A 25399-nucleotide genomic window follows, 5' to 3' on the forward strand; every position below is an offset into this window, starting at 1 on the left:
ATTTAGGAACAATAGTTCTCCCTAGATTTCCACTTACCCAGAGACTTTTTAATTAAAGGATTACAGTTCAACCTAGGAATTTCCACAGTATATATCAGTGCTGATTTAGTTTATTTCAAGGAAAGCCCACAATTCTATCTCAGATACCTGAGAATAACTAAGACCTTAGAAAAGAACACTATATTTGATATCTTTTTAAAGTACTCATGTTAGTAGTTTATAGCAATAGCCCTTAAAGTCAGGTAACGAAAAGATAATAATAACTACTTCTGCAACCAGTTTTGATGCTTGCTATATGCTAGACACCATGCAGAACATTTCAAATACATCTTCCCTTAATTCCCGCATCAACTCGAAAAGGCATTATTGTCATATTCACTCTACACATGATAAAACTGAGATTCAGAAAGGTTGCCTCACTCAACCTTTAAATGGCACAATTGAAATGCAAACCTAGCGGTAACTTTCTTCTTTGTACTTTCATATTGCTTGCATTTTTGCTATAACTAAGCACAATTTATATAAAATCAATATAACTTTGTCAAGAGTGAAAAACAGATTTCGGTACTCAGAGTGGGCCAATCAGCTAAGGAGTGCATCTCAAGGAATGTCACCTTACAAGGTCAGGTGTCAGGGCTTAAGTACTTACTAACTGTGCTTTGACTGCTCCTCTACTACTGAATACTCTACTGATGTTTCTAGCTTAAGACCCTCATAGATTTGGATAGACTGGCTATATTCTAGCCCAAAAACAACACCAACAATACCCTAAATTCTTGAGGTTTCTCTCAGTTGGTCTTTTCCCTATAAATAAAGCCATGACTTAGCTTTTATTCAGTCAGTGTTAAAATGCCTTGGCCAATTTTATGCCAATAGCTTTCTGCTTTTTCCTAAGAATTTATTAAGTACAAATTATCTTGCCTCTTGCTAAACTATCTGGGAAGGATTATATGAGTTCTCAGTGTTATAAGTCTTACGACAACTCCCTGTCAGTAACCAACACTTATGGACAGGGAAGTGAAAACATTATTATTTATAGATCTACAAAGACATCTGACTGCACTTAGGTTCACTTGCCCGAATGACCAGACGAGATACGTAACCGTACCTGATGGATTTCGTTATCACCTGGATGTATCAGAAAGTGAACTTCTTGTAAGGTTTTCAGCCATGCACTGCTACTAAATTTGAACACTTCTGAAAGGATTAGTTCAGCAAAAGTAGCTTTGGGAAAACTCAAACTTCCTGTTCCAATCATGGGAAATGTGATTGATGAAAAAGATAACTCTTCCATAGTTGTCAAACATTTCTTGATTATATTTGCCATGATCTGAAATGTACAAAATACATTTCTGTAAGTTAGGGCTTAAGCTGGTGATAAATAGAGAGAGCTACAGCTCCAAAAACTCTGACTAGGGCTTCTCTGCTATTCTTGGCTTTGTCCGGGTCTGGGGTGTCAGAAAGGGAACCTAAGAGGGAAGAGGACATTCCAGGGAGATTCTAAGTCATGCAGGAAGAAGGTTCCAATAGTATGGGAATGGTCACATAAACAATGGTGTCTTGATGCAATTAAAAGCGATGTTTATGAAGAGTTTCTAACAACACGGGGAAATGTTTAAGTAAAAAAAAGCAGGACTAAAAAAATGTTTGGAAGGGAGTCTCAACTAAGAAATAAGTATGCAGAAAATTGATTCAAAGGGATTACAATAAAATGTTCACCAAAGTTGTCTCTAGATGGCTGGATTATAATTTTTATTTTTGTCTTTGTACTTCCTGTATTTTGTCCAATGTACATGTATTACTTTTATATTCTAAAAAAAAGAAAGTGGAAGTTAAACTGGGAATAGAGGTGAGAAGTCATCAAAAGAAGGGCAATGACCCTTCATCCTTTACCACAGCTCTAGCTGCATCTCTGTCATACTGAAGAATCATTACACTAATTTTCAGATATCATTCTCAGAGAACCCCAAGGATTGTTACTACTTTCAAGGTCAATTATACTGTAATAACTGGTAGCTGTGATGGACTGTTCATGGAATGTGATAAAGATTTCAGTAAATTGACAAGGCTCAGTCAATACCAGGGTTTCTCAACCTGGGCCAGAAAAGTCTGTGTTATGAAGGCTCATGTATGCTTTGTAGGAGGCTTAGCAGCATCCATGGCCTCCACTTCCTAGCTATCAGTAGCCAGTGTAACAAGCCAAATGTCCCCTGGGGAATAAATTCACTTTGCTTGAGAACCACAGATCTATATCCTGCCAGAAGATTACCAGAGCTATCAATGTAGCAGAGAACTAAGGATTTTCTCTACCTGCTGAGAAGACCCTGCTCCATTATCCCAGCCTGGTGCCACGACATGGAGCACAGCTTTGCAGTTCAGATTGCAGCCACTTGTCATGAATATGCTACCCACTTTCTCCTCTGTTCCCTGCCTGGTGGCATATAACTCTTCCTGGAGCTTTGGACCAGCTTTCTGCAAAAGAGACTGAGATAGTGGTCCTCCTCCAAGCTGAAGATTCATGGGAACAGTGTTGACAATGACATCGGCCTTAAGGAAAACAGCAACATGTTTGTTAGAGTTCCAATCCATAGTTATTAAGCACCTATGACTTGCCAAGTATTATGAGGTAATGCACAAGATACGTTTGTCTATCATACTGACCTCCCAGCCCTACCCTCAAGGGGCTTACAATCTGTTGTTAGTACTTAGGTATTGTAATGAGGTGAGCCCCAAAACTTAGAAATTAAGGAAATATATCACCCACTACTGTTAAGTTAACATATGATGAGTCAGAGTAGGGCTATGAAAATGAGCAAACAGAAAGGAGAGTCAGAATGAAAGGTAGAAGCGGAAACAGAAAGATAGCTAGACAGATGGAAACAAAAACAGAACTCTGAAAGAGACCACTGAGGAAGAAAGAGTATCTTTTAGGCTCGCAGGAACTGAGAGTAATTGTTCTGACTTGATTAACATACCTAAAGAAAGAATGGGTCCATCTGAAGGGCGGGGGCAGGGAGGGGGTGCAGATTCTGGTATACCCTAAAGGCCTAAACAAAGGAAGGTCATTGAAGTGAAGGTAGGCAGTGTCCACTCAAGCCATTCCAGGGGTATGGGGATCTCCAAAGCTTGCTGAGGCCATCCCCTTGGTGAGATGGGGTCATGACCTGATGCCGACAGATGTTAAATATTCAATTCATCCAATTCTATTTATTCCTATTTTGTATTCAAATTTAGAGGGCAGAATGCTTTGCTCATGTGGATTTTGAGTAGTCTGGTTCCTTGGGAGCTCTTCTTCATTGTAAATTAAAAGGTGTATATGTCTTTGGGCCACATAACAGTTATATTTCTCACTATCATGGGTCCACCTCAGTCTTGTATGAGGTTAGTTAACATAAACTAATCTCAGGACCTGAGAAGCTTCCTGCAGGGAAAAGTCAGTGAGCCTTCCACAGGGCAGTTGGTTAAGCATCTGACTCTTGATTTCAGCTCAGGTCATGGTCTTACAGTCCATGGGATTGAGCCCTACATTGGGCTCTGCACTGCTTGGGTTTCCCTCTCTCCCTCTCTCTCTGCCTCTCTCTCTCTCTCAAAATAAATAAATAAACTAAAAAAAAAAAGTCAGTAAGCTTTCCAAAAAAACAAGATTCAGCGCATTTTCACCCTGCTCCCTGGTTACTGATTCCTACACAGTTTGGGGAAGCAATATATTAACATGTAAAACAGCAAAATAGTCTTAATGTTTATATCAGTTCAAGATAATCAAAAGAAACTGTGTTAAAAATACAATTAGTAATTGCTATAGAATTTCAAAAAAAAGCAGGAATCCTTTAGACTGGACTGGTTAGTAGAGTCTTTACAAAGAGGATAAGGGATGATGAATCTGAGACAGGGGAAAAGAAGGCAGTAAGCATTCTAGGTGGGTAGATATTTAAGAACACACACAGAATTGCAAAAGGTCAGAAAGCAGTCCAATTTAGTGAAAGGAGAGTATTAATGGTAAGAGACAGGGCTGGAAAGAGATTTGGGGCCAGATGATGTAAGACTTCGTAAGCTCACATTTTTTGGGGCTTTATGCTGCAGGCAGTAGGGAGCACCTGATAAATATGCATCAAACAGCTATGGAGAGAACAGACAGGAGGGTGAGAGGGGTGACTGGGGGTGCTGAAAGACGAGTTGACTGTGGGAATGAAAAGGAAAGGGCATGTACAAGAGACAGTGTGCAAGGAGGCTGGGAAACCAGTTGGATAGGGAAAGGAACTCAGAGAAGAAAGATTTAAAGGGCTCCAAAGTTTATATGGCGCCATCCAACCATGAGAATAGGTATCCTGACAGGGTTGGCGAAAGTTTATCAACAGACTATCTCATGAAAAGACCTCAGTTTCCTCATCTATAAGATGAGGGTATGTAATATCTGTCTCAGATTGTAGCACTGATTGGGTGAGGTAAACTTTCAAGTGGTCTGTCCTAAGTGGATAATGATGATAGCTATCATTTTTTGAGTCTTCACTATGTGCCAAGAAGGTGCTAAGTGCTTTGTGTGGATTATTTTACTTGACCTGCCGCACAGGAACCCTAATATTGTCATCATCCATAATTACAGGTAAGGACACTGAGACATAAGGGGGAATGTTGACCAAGATCATTGGCTGGTCAGTGGTAAAGTGGGATTTGAACCCTGCCAGGACTAACTTTGGAGTTGGTTTGCATAACCACTACACTATGCCTTCTAGAGTGAAAAAGAAACTTCCTATACTTTTACGTGACCCAGTTGTTTTCTGGTCTGCGTATGCTCACCAAACAATCTCACAATAGGCAGCTACAGAGCTCTCTATTACCCACAGCCATGGCAATTAGCTTCCTCTTCGCAAATTAAATAATTATAATTCCAGTTTTATAAATAAGTCTTCTGAACTTGATTAGTGCCACCTTTCTGGGTAAAATTATAAGATTCAAATTTTCACCTTGAAGCTCTGAGTCAAGGTCCTGAAACCATGTGACAAAGAGAAGGACTCTAGCTACTCTAGAGAACATGAAGAAACTGGCTGGCTGCCTCCCTGCTGCTATCTCATTAGATGCAGCAAAAGCAAAGAATATTTCCAGTGGCTTATAATCCATGAGTCTCCAAATTTCTCAGAAGAATTCTCCTTTCATTAATCTTGAGTGTATGCCATCTGGTAAATATCAAGTGTCAAAATGGTGGAAACTACAGAATTCTGAAGAATCCACATCAGTAAATCTCTTCATATTAGAATCACCTTGAATTCTTTTAAAAACTACTGATCCCTCCCCCCCACCACATACCTGACCAATTAAAATCAGAGTCTCTAGGGGTAAGTTCTTGGCATCTATAGTTTTAAAAGCTTCCCAGATGATTCCGATGTGCAGCCAGCACTGAGTATCATGGATGTCAACTACAGATGGGGTATAGTGCCTGCACCTCCTGCTAATTGGTGATTCCAAGGGGAGGGGAGGGGGAGCAATAGAAGGGGAGGCAGCAAAAGCCAGGCTGAGCATTTAGTACCTGTACTGGTAATCTTTCTCCTTTCTCATTCTGCCTGTGTCTCAGAAAGTGCTCAGACAGGAGCAACAGGGTATTTGTGAAGGATAATATTATAATAGGATGTGTATATGTCCTCCCCATAAATGTCGATTGGAACAGGAGAGAGAAAACAGAACTGGGTTGAAAATAGGTAAAGATAAGTTATAGAGAAATAAAAGAGGTGCATATGCACAGCCTGGTTTGTGGTCAACTTGGATCTCTTCACATGAGAACACATGGAATGCAGGGGATGGTGAGTATAGCCCTGCTTGAACCTCGGGTGGGTTTAACTTCCCAAATTTATATGGTCTTCATCTTTGACCTTAAATCACAGAACCAGTTAATTAGGCGCCATTGTTTCTTGATGGATTTACTAAATAGTACCACTTACCTGGAAATAAATAACATCTCCACTTATCATCACAAGCTTTAGACCTTCTTTGGTTTGGGTTGAGGCTATCACATGTCTGTTGGAAAGATCATTTTTCCAGCTGGCTTGGTCTCTTGACTGTGGAGAAAACAGTAAAAATAATTACCAGGCAATGCTATCTGGAGACTTTCCTCATAGGTGTCCAAACAGAACCTATTAGATTCATCATCTCTCTAACTCAACTCATAAGCCAACCCTAAGATTCAAAAGCAAATAATGTATTACCACAATGTATTTAACACTTCAAATGCCAGTGAGCTCTTTTACTTATTCCCCCAAGAATTCTAGCTTAGGAGAACCTGCTCATATCCCCTGGCTCTTACTATTTAAGGGCACTTGGGTCTTATTTCCAGCTGTATTTCTTTTCTTTCTTTCTTTTTTATTTTTTTAATGATATTTATTTATTTATTTATTTATGTATTTATGTATTTATTTATTTATTTTTGAGAAAGAGACAGAGCAGGTAAGAGAGGGGCAGAGAGAGAAAGAGAGATGGGGGGGGGGGGACACAGAACCTGAAGCAGGCTCCAGGCTCTGAGCACAGAGCCTGACACAGGGCTAGAACTCACGAAACTGTGAGATCACGACCTGAGCAGAAGTCAGACTGAGCCACCCAGGCACCCCTCCAGCTGTATTCCTTGTCAGAGGAGTTTCTGTAGTGCCAAAGCCTGCTTTGCTTGCAGGTGTAGCAGAGAGGAATTGCAGGTAAATTAACCAGCCCTCCCACCACCCCCTCTCAAGTCCTCATCCAATGATTGATAGGAGTTCCTGTAAAACTACCCCGACAACCTTGCCTTCCAGGTAGGCCTCACTCTGAGTTTCCCCAGTGAGATTAGTGGTAATGGATTTGAAAACCATTTACCATCAGTATCTTTTACTTCCCCATTTAGATCATTTGCACTTGAATCCTGTCTCAGGTTCTCTTCTGAGGGAACCCAAACTAAGACACACCCCTTAGTTCTCCACAACAACGCATTTATAACTTGACTATTCATCAGTCATAGAATTTTAGAATTTAAAGGGTCATCACAGATCATCCAGTACAGAAACTTCATGGGGGGGGGAGGGGGGGGGAGGGGGAGACCGGTGTACAAAGAGATGAAACCACCTACTTAAAGTCAAATTATTAGCTGATAAAGGACACAATCCTTGAATCTGCTCTTCACAGAATCTGCAAGAGGAGCTGATCTGCCTGACGGTATTGTCACACTTACCAATGGTAAAAACATGGGATACATCACCACCCCATCCCATAAACCTTGTCATCCACATCTGTCACAGACATTAATTGGTATCAACACTCTTTTTCAATCAATGCAGATAGTTTCAGAATCTTGCTCAACGCAGAGCTCCAGGCAACAACTGTCGTTTGATCAGAGGTAACCCATGAAATGAAATGTATTTTCCATGCCTGATCTAACTCAAAAAGGATGTGACTTTTCTTTGCTTAAAATAATCTCAGAGAATTTTCCACACTCTACTTTCTATAACAAATAGGAAACTCCAGAAGGACTGGAAATGGGCTTGAACAGTCCTCTTCACTTGCTCAAGAATTTCATTTTTTATACTCTCCTGCATGTACTGTGGTATGTTTGCTGCAAGCATTATCAATGACCTCCCACCCTGGTTAGTGGTGGGATAAATGGGTATTAAGAAGGGCCCTTGTTGTGATTAGCAATAGATGTTATATGTAAGTGATGAATTGACTAATTCTACTCCTGAAACCAACATTACATTCTGTTAACTAACTAGAATTTAAATAAAAACTTGAAACAAACAAACAAAAGAATGACCTCGATCTCCCACCCTGAGAATTCCTCGGGTATAGACTTTTTCAAAGCACTGATATGAAGACTAGAAAACCTTTCAGAAGAACCAGCCACATTCTCTATCAAATTTTGTTTTTTTCCTTTTCAATGTTATGATTGGTGTCTTGTGTTAAATTCTTTTCACATCCTCCAAACAACCTGTTATTATGACCACCTCCTTGACTATATGAGACTCAGTTGAAGTCCTATCATCCTCTATGCTGTTTTTTATGTCTTCCCATACTGCTGGTTTCATATTCAACTTGGTGACTTTATATTTAAAGATGATATGGCAGAAGTTTTTGGAAATGTCCTCTTTCCAAGTCTTGATGACATTGATCTTTGTTCTTCTTTGAGTGAGTTCAGTGGTCGCAGACCTGAATGTTACCTCTAGCCTCTTACAGTTGACTTGGTGCCATGTTACCTCAGAGTGTCACCTTCCCCTTTTATAATTTATCATTCCAATCAGGTGATGCTTCTTCTGCATGATCTTCCATATGAGAGGATGCAGAGCCACCCAAAATGGTGCTAGCAACTTTCTCAGGGGCTTCTCCTTTCCATATAAGGCTACGCCCAAAGTAACATAATATGGAAACACAGTAATGGGCCTTTCATTGAAGACAAGCTTTTTGGCCAAGTAGGTGTCTACCACTAAAAAAAGAAAAAGCAAAAGGTAGGTATTCAGACAAAATCTTTGGCACAAAAAGAAATCCTGGTACTAATGAGACTCTGCAATATAGTATATGTCCCTAAAATGGTACCACCACTGTCAGGCAGCTCAATGAAAGATGTGACATTCATGAATGCAATGGACCCAATTCGCACTGAATGAAATAGATCTATTCCATTCATGTTTACTTTGTAGTGAAGGTCTGTACAATTAATCTGGTATTCCCATTGACATTCATTACAATATTAGGGAGGTGATTTTTTTTCTGAAAAAAACAAACAAACAAACAAACAAACAAACTTGGCTCTTAAAGATTCAATAAATACAAACAATAATGCATGAGCAATTAAAAATGAACTGTTAGAAGTAAAGCCAATACCATTTTTAAAGGAATAGTTGTAATAGTCAAAAATAGTTAAAAACAATTGCATGCTGTAATAAAAAAATTTCATAAAATTAGTTCAGATTCCCTAGAAGCAGAGCCTGAGATGAGGATTCATGTGAATTATTAAAGTTGTACCCTCAGGAAAAACCTGTAGGATGTGAGAGACAAAGACAGAGAATGTGGTTCAGATTAAGCCTGGCTTCTGCTAATCCTGCAAGGAGCTCTGGAGTATATAAATTGCATTATGGTGTTATCCCAACCTTGAGACAGGGAGCTGGGTTTTAGAACCTCATACCAGTCAGTTATTGTCTACAGGTCATCCTGGTTGGGTGATGAATGTAAACTCCCAGATACCTCCAGTTCCCAGGCCTTTAGTCTCCTGAAGGCAATCTCTCTGGAGAAGGTTGTGAGTCCTTCACAGCAATACCTATAGCAGTTGAATTATGAAAGAACCTAATAAATAAAAGAGACCCCAGGACTTTTGGAGAAGCACCAAAAGAAAGGAAGGGCACTAAGAAAAGTCCAAAGAATAACTGCACAAGTTTGGGAGAAAGAAAGTGTGGCTTAGCAGCTAGTATAAAAACATCTAAGGGATTTCGGTTGACAGTAAATTCTGTATAAATCAACAGTGATGTAGCTGTGTTTAAGAAGGAAAAAAGGGGGCGCCTGGGTGGCTCACTCGGTTAAACAACTGAGTCTTGATTTTGGCTCAGGTCATGATCTCACAGTTTCATGAGTTCGAGCCCCGCATTAGGCTCCGCGCTGACAGTGCAGAGCTTGCTTGGGATTCTGTCTCCCTCTCTCTGCTCCTCCCCAACTCGTGCTATCTCTGTCTCTCTCAAAGTAAAAATAAATGTAAAAAAAAAAAAAAGAAAGAAAGAAGAAGAAAAAAAAAGTCACCAAATGCTGGGAAGCACATGGAGCAGTAGGAACTCTCATCCATTGCTGATGGGAATGCAAAATGGTACAGCCACTTTGGAGACAGTCTGGCAATTTCTTACAAAACTAAACATACTTTTACCATATTATCCAGCATTTGTACTTTATGGTATTTATCCAAATAACTTGAAAACTTATGTCCACACAAAACCTGTAAATGAATGTTTATAGTAGCAATATAGCTTTATTCATAATTGCCCAAACTTGGAAGTAACCAAGGTGTCCTTCAATAAATGAATGGATACATAATGGATATGATGCCTCCATAAAACAGAATATGATTCAGAGATAAAAGAAATGAGCTATGAAGCTACAAAAAGGCATAGAGGAAATATAATGCCTGTTGCTAAGCAAAGGAGCCCATCTGAAAGACTACATACTATATGATTCCAACTACATGACATTTTTGAAAAGACAAAACTGTGGAGACAGTAAAAATATCAGTGGCTGCTTGCAGTTTGGAGGAGGAAGGGAAGGGTGAATAGGTGAGCACAGGGGATTTTCAGGGCACTGAAATTATTCTGTATGAAACTATAATTGAGGACACATGACATTATGCATTTGTCAAAACCCAGAGAAGCATCCAACACTAAGAGTGAGCTCTAATGTGATGGAATTTAGTTAATAATAATGTAGCAATACTCTTTCATCAATTGTAGCAAATGTACCACACTAATGCAAGATGTTAATACTAGGGAAAACTAGGGGTAGGAGGAATTCTCCTTACTTTCTGCTTAATTTTTCTATAAACCTAAAATTGTTCTAAAAATAAAGTCCATTCATCTTAAAAAGGGTAGTAATGAGATTTGAGGCTATAATTAAAAAAAAAAAACATAGTAACAAGAATATGTATGGTGAATAAATAACCCTATTCTACTTTTGACTGGTAAAAATAGGCAATACCTGGGGTATGGTACTTAGTTTAAGGTGCCAAACATTGCAAAGGGATTATGAAAACTAGCTATGGTGTTCTGAAGAGGGAAACTGATGCTGTAAAAGGATTCAAAACCACATCACATGAGGATATATAAAAGGAACTGAATATATTTAACTTGCAGAAGTACAGATAATAAGTAGATGAAGGGAGCTGCACGTAATAGTTGTCATTAAACATTTGAAGGGTTATCTTATAAAGGATTTATTTCTACAACTTTAAAAGGAATACCAAGGACTAATAAGTAAAACATATTTGGGCTTCATATGCTGCTAAATTTTTTTAATAATTAGAACTGTCCTAAGGAAGAATGGGTCAACTCGGGGGACAATGAGTTCCCAGCCAAGCAGAAGATGGACCATCACTTAGGGATGTGATTTTACATCTAAGACAACCATTTTTCTTTTTGCGGGGCAGGGGAGATTTTTCTCTAAATTAAATTCATTAGCCTATTTCTTTTTCTTCCTTCCTTCCTTCCTTCCTTCCTTTCTTCCTTTTTTTTTTTTCTTAGAGAGAAACAGAGCACACAGGTGTGCAGGAGTGATGGGGGGCAGAGAGAGAGGGAGAAAAAGAATTTGCTGTGGGGCTCCATCTCATGACCCTAAGTTCTTGACCTGAGCCGAAATCAGGAGTTGGATGCTTAACCGACTCAGCCACCCAGGTGCCCTGACTAGCCTATTTTCAAATACATGTTACCCAGTAGAAATAGTTTATTACAGTACTTTTATGTCAGAGGTGATAACAGTATCAAAATGAAGGACACCGAATTATTCAAACATCACTTAATAATAGCACTTTATCCTGTAGCAGCTGAGACCTACATTTATCTAGAACACAATTCATATCTATTATTTCCCATCAAATTAGTAACTTACGCTTTCCATTCTTTCCTAATTTGATAGTTATAATAACTTTATTTGTTGAATACCCGGTTTGTGTCAGGCAGTGTACAAATATTATCCTACTTAATCTTCATAATGACCCTGTGAGATAGGTTTTATACCCACTTTAAATGAGGAAACAGAGTAAGGAAGTAACATTGCTATCACTATCCAGCTAGTAAATTCTAGAATTTAAATACGTATCTTTGGAATTCTAAAGGCCAGTGATGCTCTATTTCTATATAGAAGGCTTAGGAGTGACAATCTGGCTAGAAGTAGGGGGGCAGTATGTGGAACTTGTCTTAAAGCTGTGTTTCCTTGGATTGTGTAAGTAAGATGGCACCAATGATCCCTGATAATCATGCCTTTCTATAACTTCCTTGCATCTTGTATCAAAGTTGGTCTCTGTGACCAACAGAATATGGCACAAGTGATGCTGTGTCACTTCTGACGCTAGATGACAAAAGGCACTATAGCCCTTGCCCCCTCCCCTGCCACCCTCTCTCTCTCAGATAACCCAGTCTGGGGGCAGCCAGCTGCCACATCACTAACAACCCTATGGAAAGGCCCTCAAGGCAGGGAAGTGAGGCCTCTGGCAGCAGTTATGTGAGTGAGCCTAGAAGAAACTCTCCAGTCCCCATCAAGCCTTCAGATAACTGCAGCCCCAAATAACAGGTTGATAGCAACCTCATGAGAGATCCTTATCCGGAATCACCCAGTTAAGCTGCTCCCAAATTCCTCACCCTCAGAAAGTAGGATAATAAATGGTTGCTATGTAAAGCCACTAAATTTGGTATGGAGCAATAGAAAACTAACACAGACTGTATGCTTATTTAGGATGGCTTGAAGAGGCAGGCTGGTGGAGACAGAGGAGATAAGGTTAAAACCCCTACCCCCTAATCCTTTGTGTCAGTCATTGCTGAATGCCAACCTCTGATAACTATGCCAACAATATGAATTTTAAGGGTCTTAACAAAAAAATATAAACAACAACAAAAGCCTCAAAACCCAACCAAACAAAAACAAAACAGAATATAATAGAAAACAGAGTATAACAGTTCCTTAGCAAGAAATGCATGTTGCAGCAAAACTTTTTTTCCAAATTGCAACAAATGTTTTTGTTTTTACATAAGGTATGGGTTGAGATATAAAATACCTATTTTTATGGTGCCCCATGGTTTACAAAAAGTTTGTAAAATGCTGCACTACACCCTATATCACTCTGCCTCTCCTGATGGCTTCTTTAGCTCACAATGGTTGGAGTGCAGACTCAGGCTTTTAGCTAACCCAACTTGCACATTATCTCCAGAGACATTGACTGTGCTTAGCCACTAGCCATTTACCAGAGTATAACCATAATTAACTGTTAAAAAAAAAAAAAGCTCTTCAGATGTCAACACTAGCTAAGGACAAGGTGACAAGTATGCAAGAGAGATGGGACCTTCATATTTTGCAACTTTGGGAGGTTAGTATGAGTCCTAAGAATTATACCGTTTTAAATGTAGAAGTCTGCTAGGTGAGGGATACCCACACTAAACATTTGTCTTCTCATAAAGTGCCAATTAAAAATGTCCAGTGGTGTGGGGTGCCTGAGTGGCTCCAATGGTCAGGTGTCAGACTTCAGCTCAGGTCGTGATCTCATGGTTCGTGGGTTCAAGACCCATGTCGGGCTCTATGCTGACAGCTCGGACCCTGGAGCCTGCTTCAGATTCTGTGTCTTCCTCTCTCTGCCCCTCCCACGCTCGTGCTTTGTCTCTCTCTGTCTCAAAAATAAATAAACATTAAAAACAATGTCCAGTGGTATCAATTCATTGCTATATGAAGAATCAGATATTATTTCAGTCTAGTCCTAAGACTATTAGCTTCTTAAACCACTATTGAAAGTTAAGCTCCTTTTCTTTCTAGAGAGGATCTCAATTTTTGGCTTTCCTGCTTGACTGGTTTCCTTCCAAGCTATGTGAGAAAGATCCTAATTTTTGCTTCTCTTCTCTTGACCTCATTCATTTCCATCCCCCAGCCTTCTATCTCCACCTACAGTTTCAGGGATATTTTTTGGCTTTAGCAACTCTTCCCAAGGATCATAGTTAGGAGGGGATGTGCAGGTGAAATATGGCCATTAATAATGGTATTTATTTAGTCATATTATCTAAAATATAAACTACTCTGTGGCATAAGCTCTTTGGGAGTTTGTTACTACCTTTAAAATGGTTCATTTAATTTCCCAAATTCTTATCATGCTCTTTGAGAAGTGATCAGATTATGAATACATCTTGAAGCTAGAGTGAACAGGATTTCCTAAGACTAGGTGTGGGATATGAGAGACTCCCAGGTTTTGGCCTGAGCAAAAAATGATGAGTTTTTGGGGTTAAGTGTGGGGGCGGGTGGGGGGGGAGGGGGGGGAAAGAGGGCTGGAGCCAATGACCAAGAAAGAATTCTTGAAGACGTCTTCAGTGCAAAAGGTGATGTTATTAAAGCACAGGGACAGGACCCATAGGCAGAAAGAGCTGCACTGGGGTTGTGAAGAATGGCCGGTTTTATACTATTGAGTTGGGGACGTAAAGTCAAAAGGGAGGCCTCCAGAGGGACTTTGATATGCTAAAGACGACTCCTAAGATACCTGAGGCCTTGCTATTGTCAAGCTTTGTTTTCCCTCTACTAAGGCATTAACATTAGGATGGTAGGGGGTTCCAGGAGAAATGCTACACTCTGTATTTGCCTTAAGTATTTGTCAATGGGCTGCCACTTATGAGGATATTCAATTTTACCTGCCATTTTCTTCTTGCCTTTGTTTCCCATATCACTACTGAGGGGTGATGCTGGGGCTCCAGGAAACAGAGTCTATAGGTTTCTGGAGATTAGTCTATTGACAAGATTGCCTTTTTCTTGTAATTTACCAAGACATTTGTAAACTGATGGAGACCCACGTCCTATATGACTGTGGTTTCTATCAGTTAGTCATTTGTTTTCTTTCCTCTCCTTTGTCCTAGGGTAGCCAGCAGTGCCTGAGGAATATCACACATGTCCCACCTAGGGTGTGTGTGTGGTGTGTGCTAGTCTGTATTTTGCCCTCAGCCTGCCTCAAACTCCCTCATCACTAGGAGGATGGAACTGCTATCAACTGAGATGGGAAAGCCTGTGGATAATGCAGGTTGGTGGCATAAGGTGAGAAGGACTGGGAGTTTTGTCTTGGACATGTTATATTTATGTCACATACTCTTAGGCAACCAGGTGAATAGGTGTACTAGCAGTGAAAACTGACATTGGAGTTTATGAGAGAGTCTTGACTGGAGACATGAATTGAAAGTCATGGATACATAGACAGTATTTAAAGCCACCAGATCTCCAAGGAACTGAGTGTAGACAAAAAGAAGTAAAGAACCGAGCTCTAAATTAAAAGTTGAAGAAAAGGTAAAATGAAGGAAGAATGAGAATTAGCAGCTACCGAGGTAGGAGAACAAAGTGTGGCATCCTAGCTGCAAGTGAACAAAGTGCACTTAGGAGAGAGTTATTTATCATTGAGTCAAATGCTATGAAGAGATCAAGTAAAATTAAGCCTGAAAACTGGTTCGTGAATTTAGTTTAGGAGGTCATTGCTGACCTTGACGAGAGCAATTTTGATGGAATAGTGGGGGTAAAGCCTCCTCTCGGATGGATTTGAGAAAGAGTAAGAGGAGAGAAAATGGGGATGAGTAATGACAAACTCACCTGAGAAATTTTTCTGCAAAGGGAAACCAAAAATGAAGCAGTAACTGCAGAGAAATTGAGGTCAAGAGAAGTTTTTGTTTTCTGGGTTGTTGTTTTTTTTTTTTTTTTTTTTTTTTTTACTGCACAAAAAACAATTCTTTCATCTAGGTCTTCACAAAGACCTATTCAAAGCCTTGAGTTAATTCATGGCATATTCCAGTAAGAATGGGTGGCTTTGATGGTTTTCCTAACCACTTGTGTGGCTTCTAATTTGACTTCATTTGTGCATGAAATGGTTAATAATAACTGTAAAGATTTAGAAAGAAGAGAATCAATTACCTTGGTAGTCAGAAAACTCAACCAGGGCTGAACTCTTCTCTGGGAAAAGCTGTGCATTGGTTACTCCTTCTCCTCCATTTGTGGGGTTTTCCAAGAAAATTGTTATGTAATTTTATCAACATGAGGTGGCAGATTTTCAATCCTAATGGTTCTTGTCAGTTCCAGAAGTCTTGGGAAAATCTGAAATTGCTGAATTCTATAGTGTCTGACACAAACATTAACAAATGCCTTGTCATCTACAAATAAAAATCAGTTTATTGGTACTATAATCTCATTTCATGGCAAAAGAAAACAGATTTTAAATAGTAACTTGATTTAGAGGCCATAACTAAGAATTAAAATTTAGATACTATATTTCTACATAAAGTTAAATTTCACAGTATCAACTTCAACCTATCCCACGTTGCTTACTGAGAATGCATGAGTGCACACTGGCCTCCACTTAAGACCATTTTGGGAACATGTATCAACAGCTATCTCTCTAAATGAAATCAAGTATGTGCAGCCATTGTGTAAGCTGATAATAATAATGATTATAATATGATATTGTTTCCTCACTCTAATTTCTCTCTGCCCCCCCCCCCCCACCACCACCAATTTCACCATATCTTGGTCTCTATTTGGACATGTCATTGTCATAAGAATAAATTTGTTTATGCTCATAGGAAATTTGAGGGCATAGTCACAGTGGTTAAGAAAATACACTCAGGGGGTGCCTGGATGACTCAGTCAGTTGCGTGTCCAACTCTTGATTTTGGCTCAGGTCATGATCCCAGTGTCAAGGGATCGAGCCCTGTGTCAGGCTCTGTGCTGAGCATGGAGCCTACTTGGAATTCCCTCTCTCTTTCTCACTCTCTCTCTCCTTCTGCCCCTCTCCCCTGTTCATGGTCTCTCTCTAAAGTAAAAAAAGGAAAGAAAAAAAATACACTCAGAAGTCAGAATGTTACTAGCGGTGTGACTGTGACCAAATCATTTAATTCTCTCTAAACCTAGATTTCTTTATCTGTAAAATGGCAGTAATAACAGTACCTATCTCATAGTGCTATATGTTTTAAGAAGAAGCAAGTAAAAATTTAGCACAGTGCTTAGCATAGAGCAAAGCACTTGATAAATGCTAGTTATTAGGAGTACCGGAAATAATAATACATAATCCTTTGCAATTGTTTTACTGGGAGTTAGAAAGAGCACAACTTTTAAACAAAACCCACTGTGAGATGTCTAGAATCTCAAAGTAGGATACAAACACAATTCGCAAATGAAAGGTTAAAAGATACTGTCTGTCTTACCAGTATTTTTGAGAGAAGTCATGACAGCAACTTTAATATTGGGTATTATTTCCACCCTGAAGTCACCATTGGCTTCTGACCGGCCACTAATCAACTCCACAAGCAAGGAGAGCACATTCTCAGGCATGGTGTCTTAGATATTGTGAAATACAATCAAAATGGAGGCTTGTAAAGGGTATTTTGAAAACTCCTCTATTTCATCCTCTTCCATTTCATCCATTTTATCCACTCTTCTGAAAAGTATTACTTTTGGGGCGCCTGGGTGGCTCAGTCAGTTAAGCAGCTGACTTCGGCTCAGGTCATGATCTCACGGTCCGTGAGTTCGAGCCCCGCGTCGGGCTCTGTGCTGACAGCTCAGAGCCTGGAGCCTGCTTCAGATTCTGTGTCTCCCTCTCTCTGACCCTCCCCCGTTCATGCTCTGTCTCTCTCTGTCTCAAAAATAAATAAACGTTAAAAAAAAAAAAAGAGTATTACTTTTATACTGAGGTCTTCCAACTTAGCAATTTTTAAGGAGACAGAAATGTTTAAGATGTTAGAAAGGCTTTGGCCTTTATATTACTTTCTGATGTTTTGGAAGAAAATAGATTTCACTCATTGCCTTATAGGAGAGAAAGAAAGAAAGAAAGAAAGAAAGAAAGAAAGAAAGAAAGAAAGAAAGAAAGAAAGAAAGAAAAGGCAAGGAAAGAAGAAAGGAAGGAAGGAAGGAAGGAAGGAAGGAAGGAAGGAAGGAAGAAATAAAGGAAAAGAAAATAGTAACTCTGGCTAAATGATCATGTAAAATTAAATATTATTCTTTGTAAAGTCAGATCTTCTCACCAAATCACAAGAAAAAAAAAAAAACCACACAAACATGACAATAAATGATGGTGCTCATCCACTGACATAAATTACTAGAGCTATAACTTGTTACTGAAAAGAAAGAAGTTCCTGTTACTGCATAATGAAAGGGCAATCTACAGATAACCAAAGTACAAAAATACTACACATTCACAAAGAAGACTGGGTATGGGGTAGACATTTATGGGGAGAATAGAGACTATTGCTTTCATTTTTCACTGTTTTTAACCCTTGAAAGAGAAATAAAGGAACTTTAAGCATGATAAAGAGGCTTACTCTGAACTCAGAAGTTAACAGTATTCACAGTGAAGAAACATGACAGTCACTCTCCTTAGAAATGTGAAAAACAAAATAAAACAAAAACTAAAAATGTGCTCCGTTACCACTTCTATTTTTGATATATTTTTCAGAATTCTTCCTGGTCATCAAAATAAGGTGGTGAAAAGAAATGAGGATAAATATAGAAAGGAAAAGATATCCAAAACAGTCATTCTTTATAAATACTACAACCACATATTATGAAAAAATTTTAAAATCATCAACACCATGAAGACAATGAAAAGACAATCCATAACATGGGGAAAAATATTTGTAAATCAGAGTTGATAAGGGACTCATATCTAGAATATATAAAGAACTCTTACAACTCAATAATAAAAAAGCAAATAATCCAATTTAAAAATAGGCAAAGGATTTGAACAGATACCTCTCCAAGAAAGATATATATATGGCCAATAAAGACATAATAAAATGTTCTATTGTTAGTCATTAAGAAAATGCAAATCAAAACTGCAATGAGGTACTACTCCACACCCACTAGAATAACTAAAATTTAAAAAGACAGACAATAACAAATGTTGGCAAGGATGTGGAGGAATTGGAACCCTCATACCTTGACATACCCTCATACCATGGGACTATAAAATGATACGATCACTTAGGAAAATACTTTTGCAGTTCCTCGAAAAGTTAGAATTACCTTATGACCCAGACATTTTACTCCCAGATAAGAATATACCCAAGAGACATGAAACCTATGCCCACACAAAAACTTGTTCACAAATGCTACGGAGAGAATGTGTACCCCCAAATTTCAGGTGTTAAAAATCCTAAATCCTTGGGGCACCTGGGTGGCTCAGTTGGTTAAGCGTTCGACTTCAGCTCAGGTCATGATCTCACAGTCTTGAGTTTGAGCCCTGCATCAGGCTCTGTACTGAGAGCTCAGAGCCTGGAGCCAGCTTCGGATTCTGTGTCTCCCTCTCTCTCTGCCCCTCCCCTGCTCATGCTCTGTCTCTCTCTGTCTCAAAAATAAATAAAAACATTTAAAAAAATTTAAAAGATACCAACATGATAAATTATAAAATTTGACAAAATGGAAGCAAATATAACTTAAAAAACAAGATAATACCAAATGAAATGATAAGGGACTTTGGCCTGCTACACTTTAAAATGCATCTTTCCACAGCCTGGAACAAAATATTTGCAAAAGACAGAACTGATAAAAAAAAAAAAACTGTTATCCAAAAATATAAAGAACTCTTACAATTCAACAATAAGAAAACAACCTGATTTTAAAATGGGCAAATATTATCATCCAACAGTGTATCACTGAACATTTTAGGTAAATAATACTCAAATATCAATCAATAGCCTCTGCCAGTGATGAGTGATTTACCGTGTCTACGATCCTAGTTGCCTTCTCTTCTAGGAGTAATTAATCTGAGTATGACAACTTAGTTTAGGCCAGAACACTAAGACATTCAATCTAATGGACTTAAATTAATTAAATAAGATTTTGACTCATCATCAGGGAAATACAAATCAAAACCACAATGAGACACCACCTTACACCTGTCAGAATGGCCAACATTAACAACTTAGGCAACAACAGATGTTAGCGAGGATGTGAAGAAAGAGGATCTCTTTTGCATTGTTGGTGGGAATGCAAGCTGGTGCAGCCATTCTGGAAAACAGTATGGAGGTTCCTCAAAAAACTAAAAATAGAACTACCCTACGACCCAGCAATTGCACTACTAGGCATTTATCCAAGGGATACAGGTGTGCTGTTTCGAAAGGACACATGCACCCCCATGATTATAGCAGCACTATCAACAATAACCAAAGTATGGAAAGAGCCCAAATGTCCATCAATGGATGAATGGATAAAGAAGATGTACTGTATATATACAATGGAGTATTACTCTGCAATCAAAAAGAATGAAATCTTGCCATTTGCAACTATGTGGATAGAACTGAAGGGTATTATGCTAAGTGAAATTAGTCAGTCAGAGAAAGACAAAAATCATATGACTTCACTCATGTGAGGACTTTAAGAGACAAAACAGATGAACATAAGGGAAGGGAAACAAAAATAATATAAAACAGGGAAGGGGACAAAACATAAGAGACTCATAAATATGGAGAACAAACTGAGGGTTACTGGAGGGGTTATGGGAGGGAGGATGGGCTAAGTGGGTAAGGGGCACTAAGGAATCTACTCCTGAAATCATTGTTGCACTATATGCTAACTAATTTGGATGTAAATTAAAAAAAAATAAAAAATAAAATAAAAAAATAATAATATTATGGGGGAAAAAAAGAATAGATGATGTTATAGGAAGTATACCAGAAATTCTGGATATAGTAACTTTATTCATAACTGCCAAAACTTCGAGGCAACTAAGATGTTCTTCTACAATAGGTAAATGGATAAATAAACATTGGTACAGCCAGACAATGGAATATTATTCAGTGCTAAAAATAAATGAGCTCTCAAGCCATTAAAAACATGGAGGAAACTTTGGGGCGCTTGGGTGGCTCAGTCGGTTAAGCGGCCGACTTCGGCTCAGGTCATGATCTCGCAGTCCGTGATTTCGAGCCCCGTGTCAGGCTCTGTGCTGACAGCTCAGAGCCTGGAGCCTGTTTCAGATTCTGTGTCTCCCTCTCTCTGACCCTCCCCCATTCATGCTCTGTCTCTCTCTGTCTCAAAAATAAATAAACATTAAAAAAAAAATAAAAAAAAAAACATGGAGGAAACTTAAATGTATATTACTATGTGAAACAAGCCAAATCTGAAAAGGCTAACAAATGATTCCAACTAAATAATGTTTTGGAAAAGGCAAAACTATGGAAACAGTAAAAAAAAAAAAAAAAAGCAGTGGGTACTGGAGATTAGAGGAGAGGGAAAGATGAATAGCAGAGTACAGATTTTTAAGGCAGTGAAACTATTTTGTATGGTACCATAATGGTGGATATATGTTACTAAACATTTGTCAAAAATCATAGAATGTAGTATACCAAGAGTAAACTCTAACGTAAACTATGAACTTTGAGTGATAATAACATGTTAATGTAGACTCACCAATTGTAACAAGTGTACCACTCTGGTGTGAGATGTTGATAGTGGGGGAAATTGAGGGGGGCCAGGTGGTATATGGGAACTTTCTGTATCCTCTGCCCAATTTTTAAAAATGTATCTTTAAGTAGTAATTATAAAGCTAAACAGTTCTAAATTAAGAATAGATGATGTGATGCAGGCAAAAATCTCTGATCTTGGCTGCAGCAACTTCTTACTCAACACGGCTCCGGAGGCAAGGGAAACAAAAGCAAAAATGAACTACTGGGACCTCATCAAAATAAAACACTTCTGCACAGTGAAGGAAACAATCAGCAAAACTAAAAGGCAGCCAACAGAATGGGAGAAGATATTTGCAAATGACATATCAGATAAAGGGTTAGTATCCAAAATCTACAAAGAACTTATCAAACTCAACACCCAAAAAACAAATAATCCAGTGAAGACATGGGCAAAAGACATGAAGAGACACTTCTCCAAAGAAGACATCCAGATGGCCAACCAATGCATGAAAAAATGCTCAACATCACTCATCATCAGGGAAATACAAATCAAAACCACAATGAGACACCACCTTACACCTGTCAGAATGGCTAACATTAACAACTCAGCCAACAACAGATGTTGGCAGGGATGCGGAGAAAGAGGATCTCTTTTGCATTGTTGGTGGGAATGCAAGCTGTTGCAGCCACTCTGGAAAACAGTATGGGGGTTCCTCAAAAAATTAAAAATAGAACTACCCTACAACCCAACAACTGCACTACTAGGTATTTACCCATGAGATACAGGTGTGCTGTTTCGAAGGGACAGTTGCACCCCCATGTTTATAGCAGCACTATCAATAATAGCCAAAGTATGGAAAGAGCCCAAATGTCCATCAATGGATGAATGGATAAAGAAGATGTGGTATATATAATACAATGGAGTATTACTTGGCAATCAAAAAGAATAAAATCTTGCCAATGCAACTATGTGAATGGAACTGGAGGGTATTATGCTAAGTGAAATTAGTCAGTCAGAGAAAGAACAACCCATATACCGGGCGCCTGCATGACTCAGTCAGTTGAACATCCAACATCGGCTCAGGTCATGATCTCACGGTTCATGAGTTGGAGCCCCGCGTCGGGCTCTGTGCTGGCAGCTTGAAGCCTGGAGCCTGCTTCAGATTCTGTGTCTCCCTCTCTCTCTGCCCCTCCCCTACTCACACTCTGTCTCTCTCTCTCTCTCAAAAATAAGCGTTGAAAAAATTTAACACAATTTTTTAAATGTTAATTTTAAACACTCTAAAAGTAATAGAATAAAGGTCCTATACTTATATATTTCTATAAATACATAATATATAAATATATATCTATAATCTACAATGTAATATCTATATATAATGTGATATCTGTAATCTATAATCTGTAATATTATTAATTTATATATAGATTCTATATTTATATATTTATAAATGCTTGTAAATATAAGAACATTTACTCTACATCATTTGGAGTGACAAATAAATAGATTCATTAAGAGGAATTAATAATCCTAAGTATGTGTACAGCTAATAATAGATTTTTAAAATATATGAAGCCCAAACTGATAGAACTTCAAGGAGAAATAAATCTGTAATTATACTTGGGGATTTCAGCATCCTTTCTCAATTACTGATAGTACAACTAGTCATAACATAAGTAAGGATATGAGGATTTGAACAACACTTTCAACCAACCTAATCTAACTGACATCAATAGAACACTTAACCCAATGACCACAGAATTTATCAAGATAGCCATATTCTGTCTAGAAAACAAATCTCAGTATATAAATTTAAAAGGATTCAAATAACATAAGCATGTTCTTTAACCACTGTGAAATTAAATTAGAAAGCAATAGCAAATTAGTGATAGTTCCAGCTCTGTGGATGAAAATCAACTGCCTTATGCTAAGTGGAAGAAGCAAGGCTCAAAAGACTATGTGCTGTACGGTTCCACTTATATGACATTCTGGAACTATCAGCACCAAAATCTGACCAGTATTTGCCAGGGACTCACCTTGAGTGAGCTTGATTCCAAAGGAACTGGTGGGAATTTTCAGGGGTGATGAAACTCTTTTTTCTATCTTTCTGTCTTTGTATCTTTTATACCTTGTGGTTGCTACACGATTGTGTACATTTGTCAAAAAACAGACTGTATACTAAAAATTATAAATTTGCTGTATATAAATTGTACCTCAATTTTAAAAATGAAAGGATGTCAATAGCGTTCATATACACAAATTGAAGATATAATGAATGAAAAATCTCATTTACAATAGCAAAAAAAAAAAAGAGATAAAGTATTTAGGAACAAACTTAACAAATATTCTATGTAAAAAAACTATAAACACTCTTTAAAGACACAAAAGTAAACCCAAACAAATGAAATGATATCCTTTGTTCTTGATTAGAACATCTCAACACTATCTCAAGATGTCAGTTGTCTGTAATTTATAAGCTTAATGCAAATCCAGTACAAATCCCAATGAGCTTTTTTTTGACACTGATCATAAATCAGAAGTCAATCCTAAAGTTTATAAGATAAGCACATAAGAATAGCTAGGAAAACAGCAGGAAGGAAGAGCTCTTAAGGGAGCTAGCCCTGATATTAAAATATATAACAAAGCCTCTCTGCAGCAGATGAATAAACATGTCAATGGAATAAAACAGAAGTTCCAGAAACAGCCAAAGTACGTATAAAAATCTGGTATATGATAAATGCTGTATCTCAAGTTACTGAAGCAGTGCTAATCTTTTTAATAAATAGTGCTGGGACAAGTGGATACCCATTTGGGAAAAAGATAAAAGTTTTATCCATTCCTCAAATCATAAACAAGAATAAACTCCAAATGTATCAAAGATCTAAATGTAAAAAATAAAGCATTACAAATAAAATGCGTGACTATAACCTGGGCGATGAGGAAAGCTTTTAAAATATGCCCCAAATTCCAAATGCAATAAAATAAAAGATTGGTAAATTTTCCTATAAAAATAAAAACCGTTTGCATGGGGGGGAAAAGCCACCATAAGCAAACTCAGAAGACAAATGAAAGGTAATAGTCATAACATTAGTGATAACATTATTATCACAGATAAAAGATTAATATCCCTGATTTATAAGGAACTTTTGAAATTTGAGAGCAAAGAGACCAAAGATTCCCAGGAAAATGATGCCCGACACTCTACTCTCTTCCGAAACAAGTCGCGGCGGTAAGCTCCTCCCTAGGAAGAGAGGGTTCGAAGGCCGAGCAGTCTTCCGCGACGCCTGGTGCTGCTGTGTCGCGCGCCGCCCTCCGCACCCCCGCGCGTGGCGGCCCTCACCATCCTCCCGGAGGAAGGGGGCCAGGAAGCGGGTCGGGCTGCCGGGCTCCCCGCCGACCTCGGCCTCCCGGCCTCCCGATCGCTTGGGCTCTGTTCGCACAGCCACAAGTTGGTGCGCAAGTTCTTCTTGTGTCTGGGCCCAGAGAAGCACGGCGCAGCTCTCCCCAGCTTCGCTGGTCCACTGTCACCGCCCCAGACCCACCCAACCGGCGTGTGCCTTTTCTTTCACTTTCTTTTCTGTGAAAAGCACTTCTGCCTTCCTTGTGGTCTTGAGGTTGCGAACAGCTGCCTAAAGATTCTATCATCCATTGGGGACATTGCTGTCACAAATTTGGTAGCCAGATTCTGAGCTCTGCGATTGGTCAGGTGTGGAACCCCAGTCGACTGCATCTGTTAACAGTGGGCATAGCTACTTTATATTATCATGGCGATTAAATGAGGCAAAGTATGAAATACTCTTCGAATTTCTTTGCATTAGAAAGAAATGTAAGTCTGTCATAAAAGCAAAGTGTCTGTAAAGGTGAACTTTCCACCTGGCTGGCTCAGTCCCTGGAGCATACCAGTCTTGATCTCAGGGTCTGGAGTTCAAGCCACAAGTTGGGTAGGAAGCCTACTTGAAAAAAAAAAAAAAAAAGGAAAGAAAGAAAGAGAAAGAAAGGAAGAAAGAAAGAAAGGACAACATTAAAGGTGAGCTTTCCAAAAGGGGTTCGGGCCACATGTATACTCAAAATGGGTAATCGAAGAGAGTTTAATAAAGTAATTACCTAAATAGGTGGAGGCAAAGGGTTAAGAGAAATCGGTGAGAAATGTTGAAGCAGCCTCACCCTCCCCTTACCATCTAGACTGAAGGGACAAGGGAGGAGTGTGTTCTACACCTGTTACAGGAACCCAAGTTCGACTGCCCTTGGTTAGAAAGGCCAATACACAAGAGAGGAGTTTTGATTGAAAAGGAATATAAGCTTTATTCAG

At 38.8% G+C, this 25399-nt stretch overlaps 1 protein-coding gene and 1 long non-coding RNA gene across 2 annotated transcripts; both read right to left on the reverse strand.

The window, feature by feature from the left end:
• Window positions 1–5035: 5035 nt before the first annotated feature.
• Window positions 5036–25268, reverse strand: LOC131513154 (protein mono-ADP-ribosyltransferase PARP15-like). The gene is made up of 4 exons (XM_058732525.1): window positions 25255–25268; window positions 24431–24647; window positions 5931–6047; window positions 5036–5171 (listed from the first exon to the last, which is right to left on the reverse strand). The coding sequence occupies exons 1-4, from the start codon at window positions 25266–25268 to the stop codon at window positions 5151–5153; spliced, it is 369 nt and encodes a 122-aa protein (XP_058588508.1). The 3' UTR covers window positions 5036–5150.
• On the reverse strand, window positions 8437–17140 carry LOC131512451 (uncharacterized). The gene is made up of 3 exons (XR_009262139.1): window positions 16896–17140; window positions 15610–15845; window positions 8437–13345 (listed from the first exon to the last, which is right to left on the reverse strand). It is a non-coding gene; the product is annotated as an uncharacterized LOC131512451 (long non-coding RNA).
• Window positions 25269–25399: the final 131 nt, after the last annotated feature.

The sequence above is a fragment of the Neofelis nebulosa genome, chromosome 5 (genome assembly GCF_028018385.1).
Source record: "Neofelis nebulosa isolate mNeoNeb1 chromosome 5, mNeoNeb1.pri, whole genome shotgun sequence".
Lineage (NCBI taxonomy): Eukaryota > Metazoa > Chordata > Mammalia > Carnivora > Felidae > Neofelis > Neofelis nebulosa.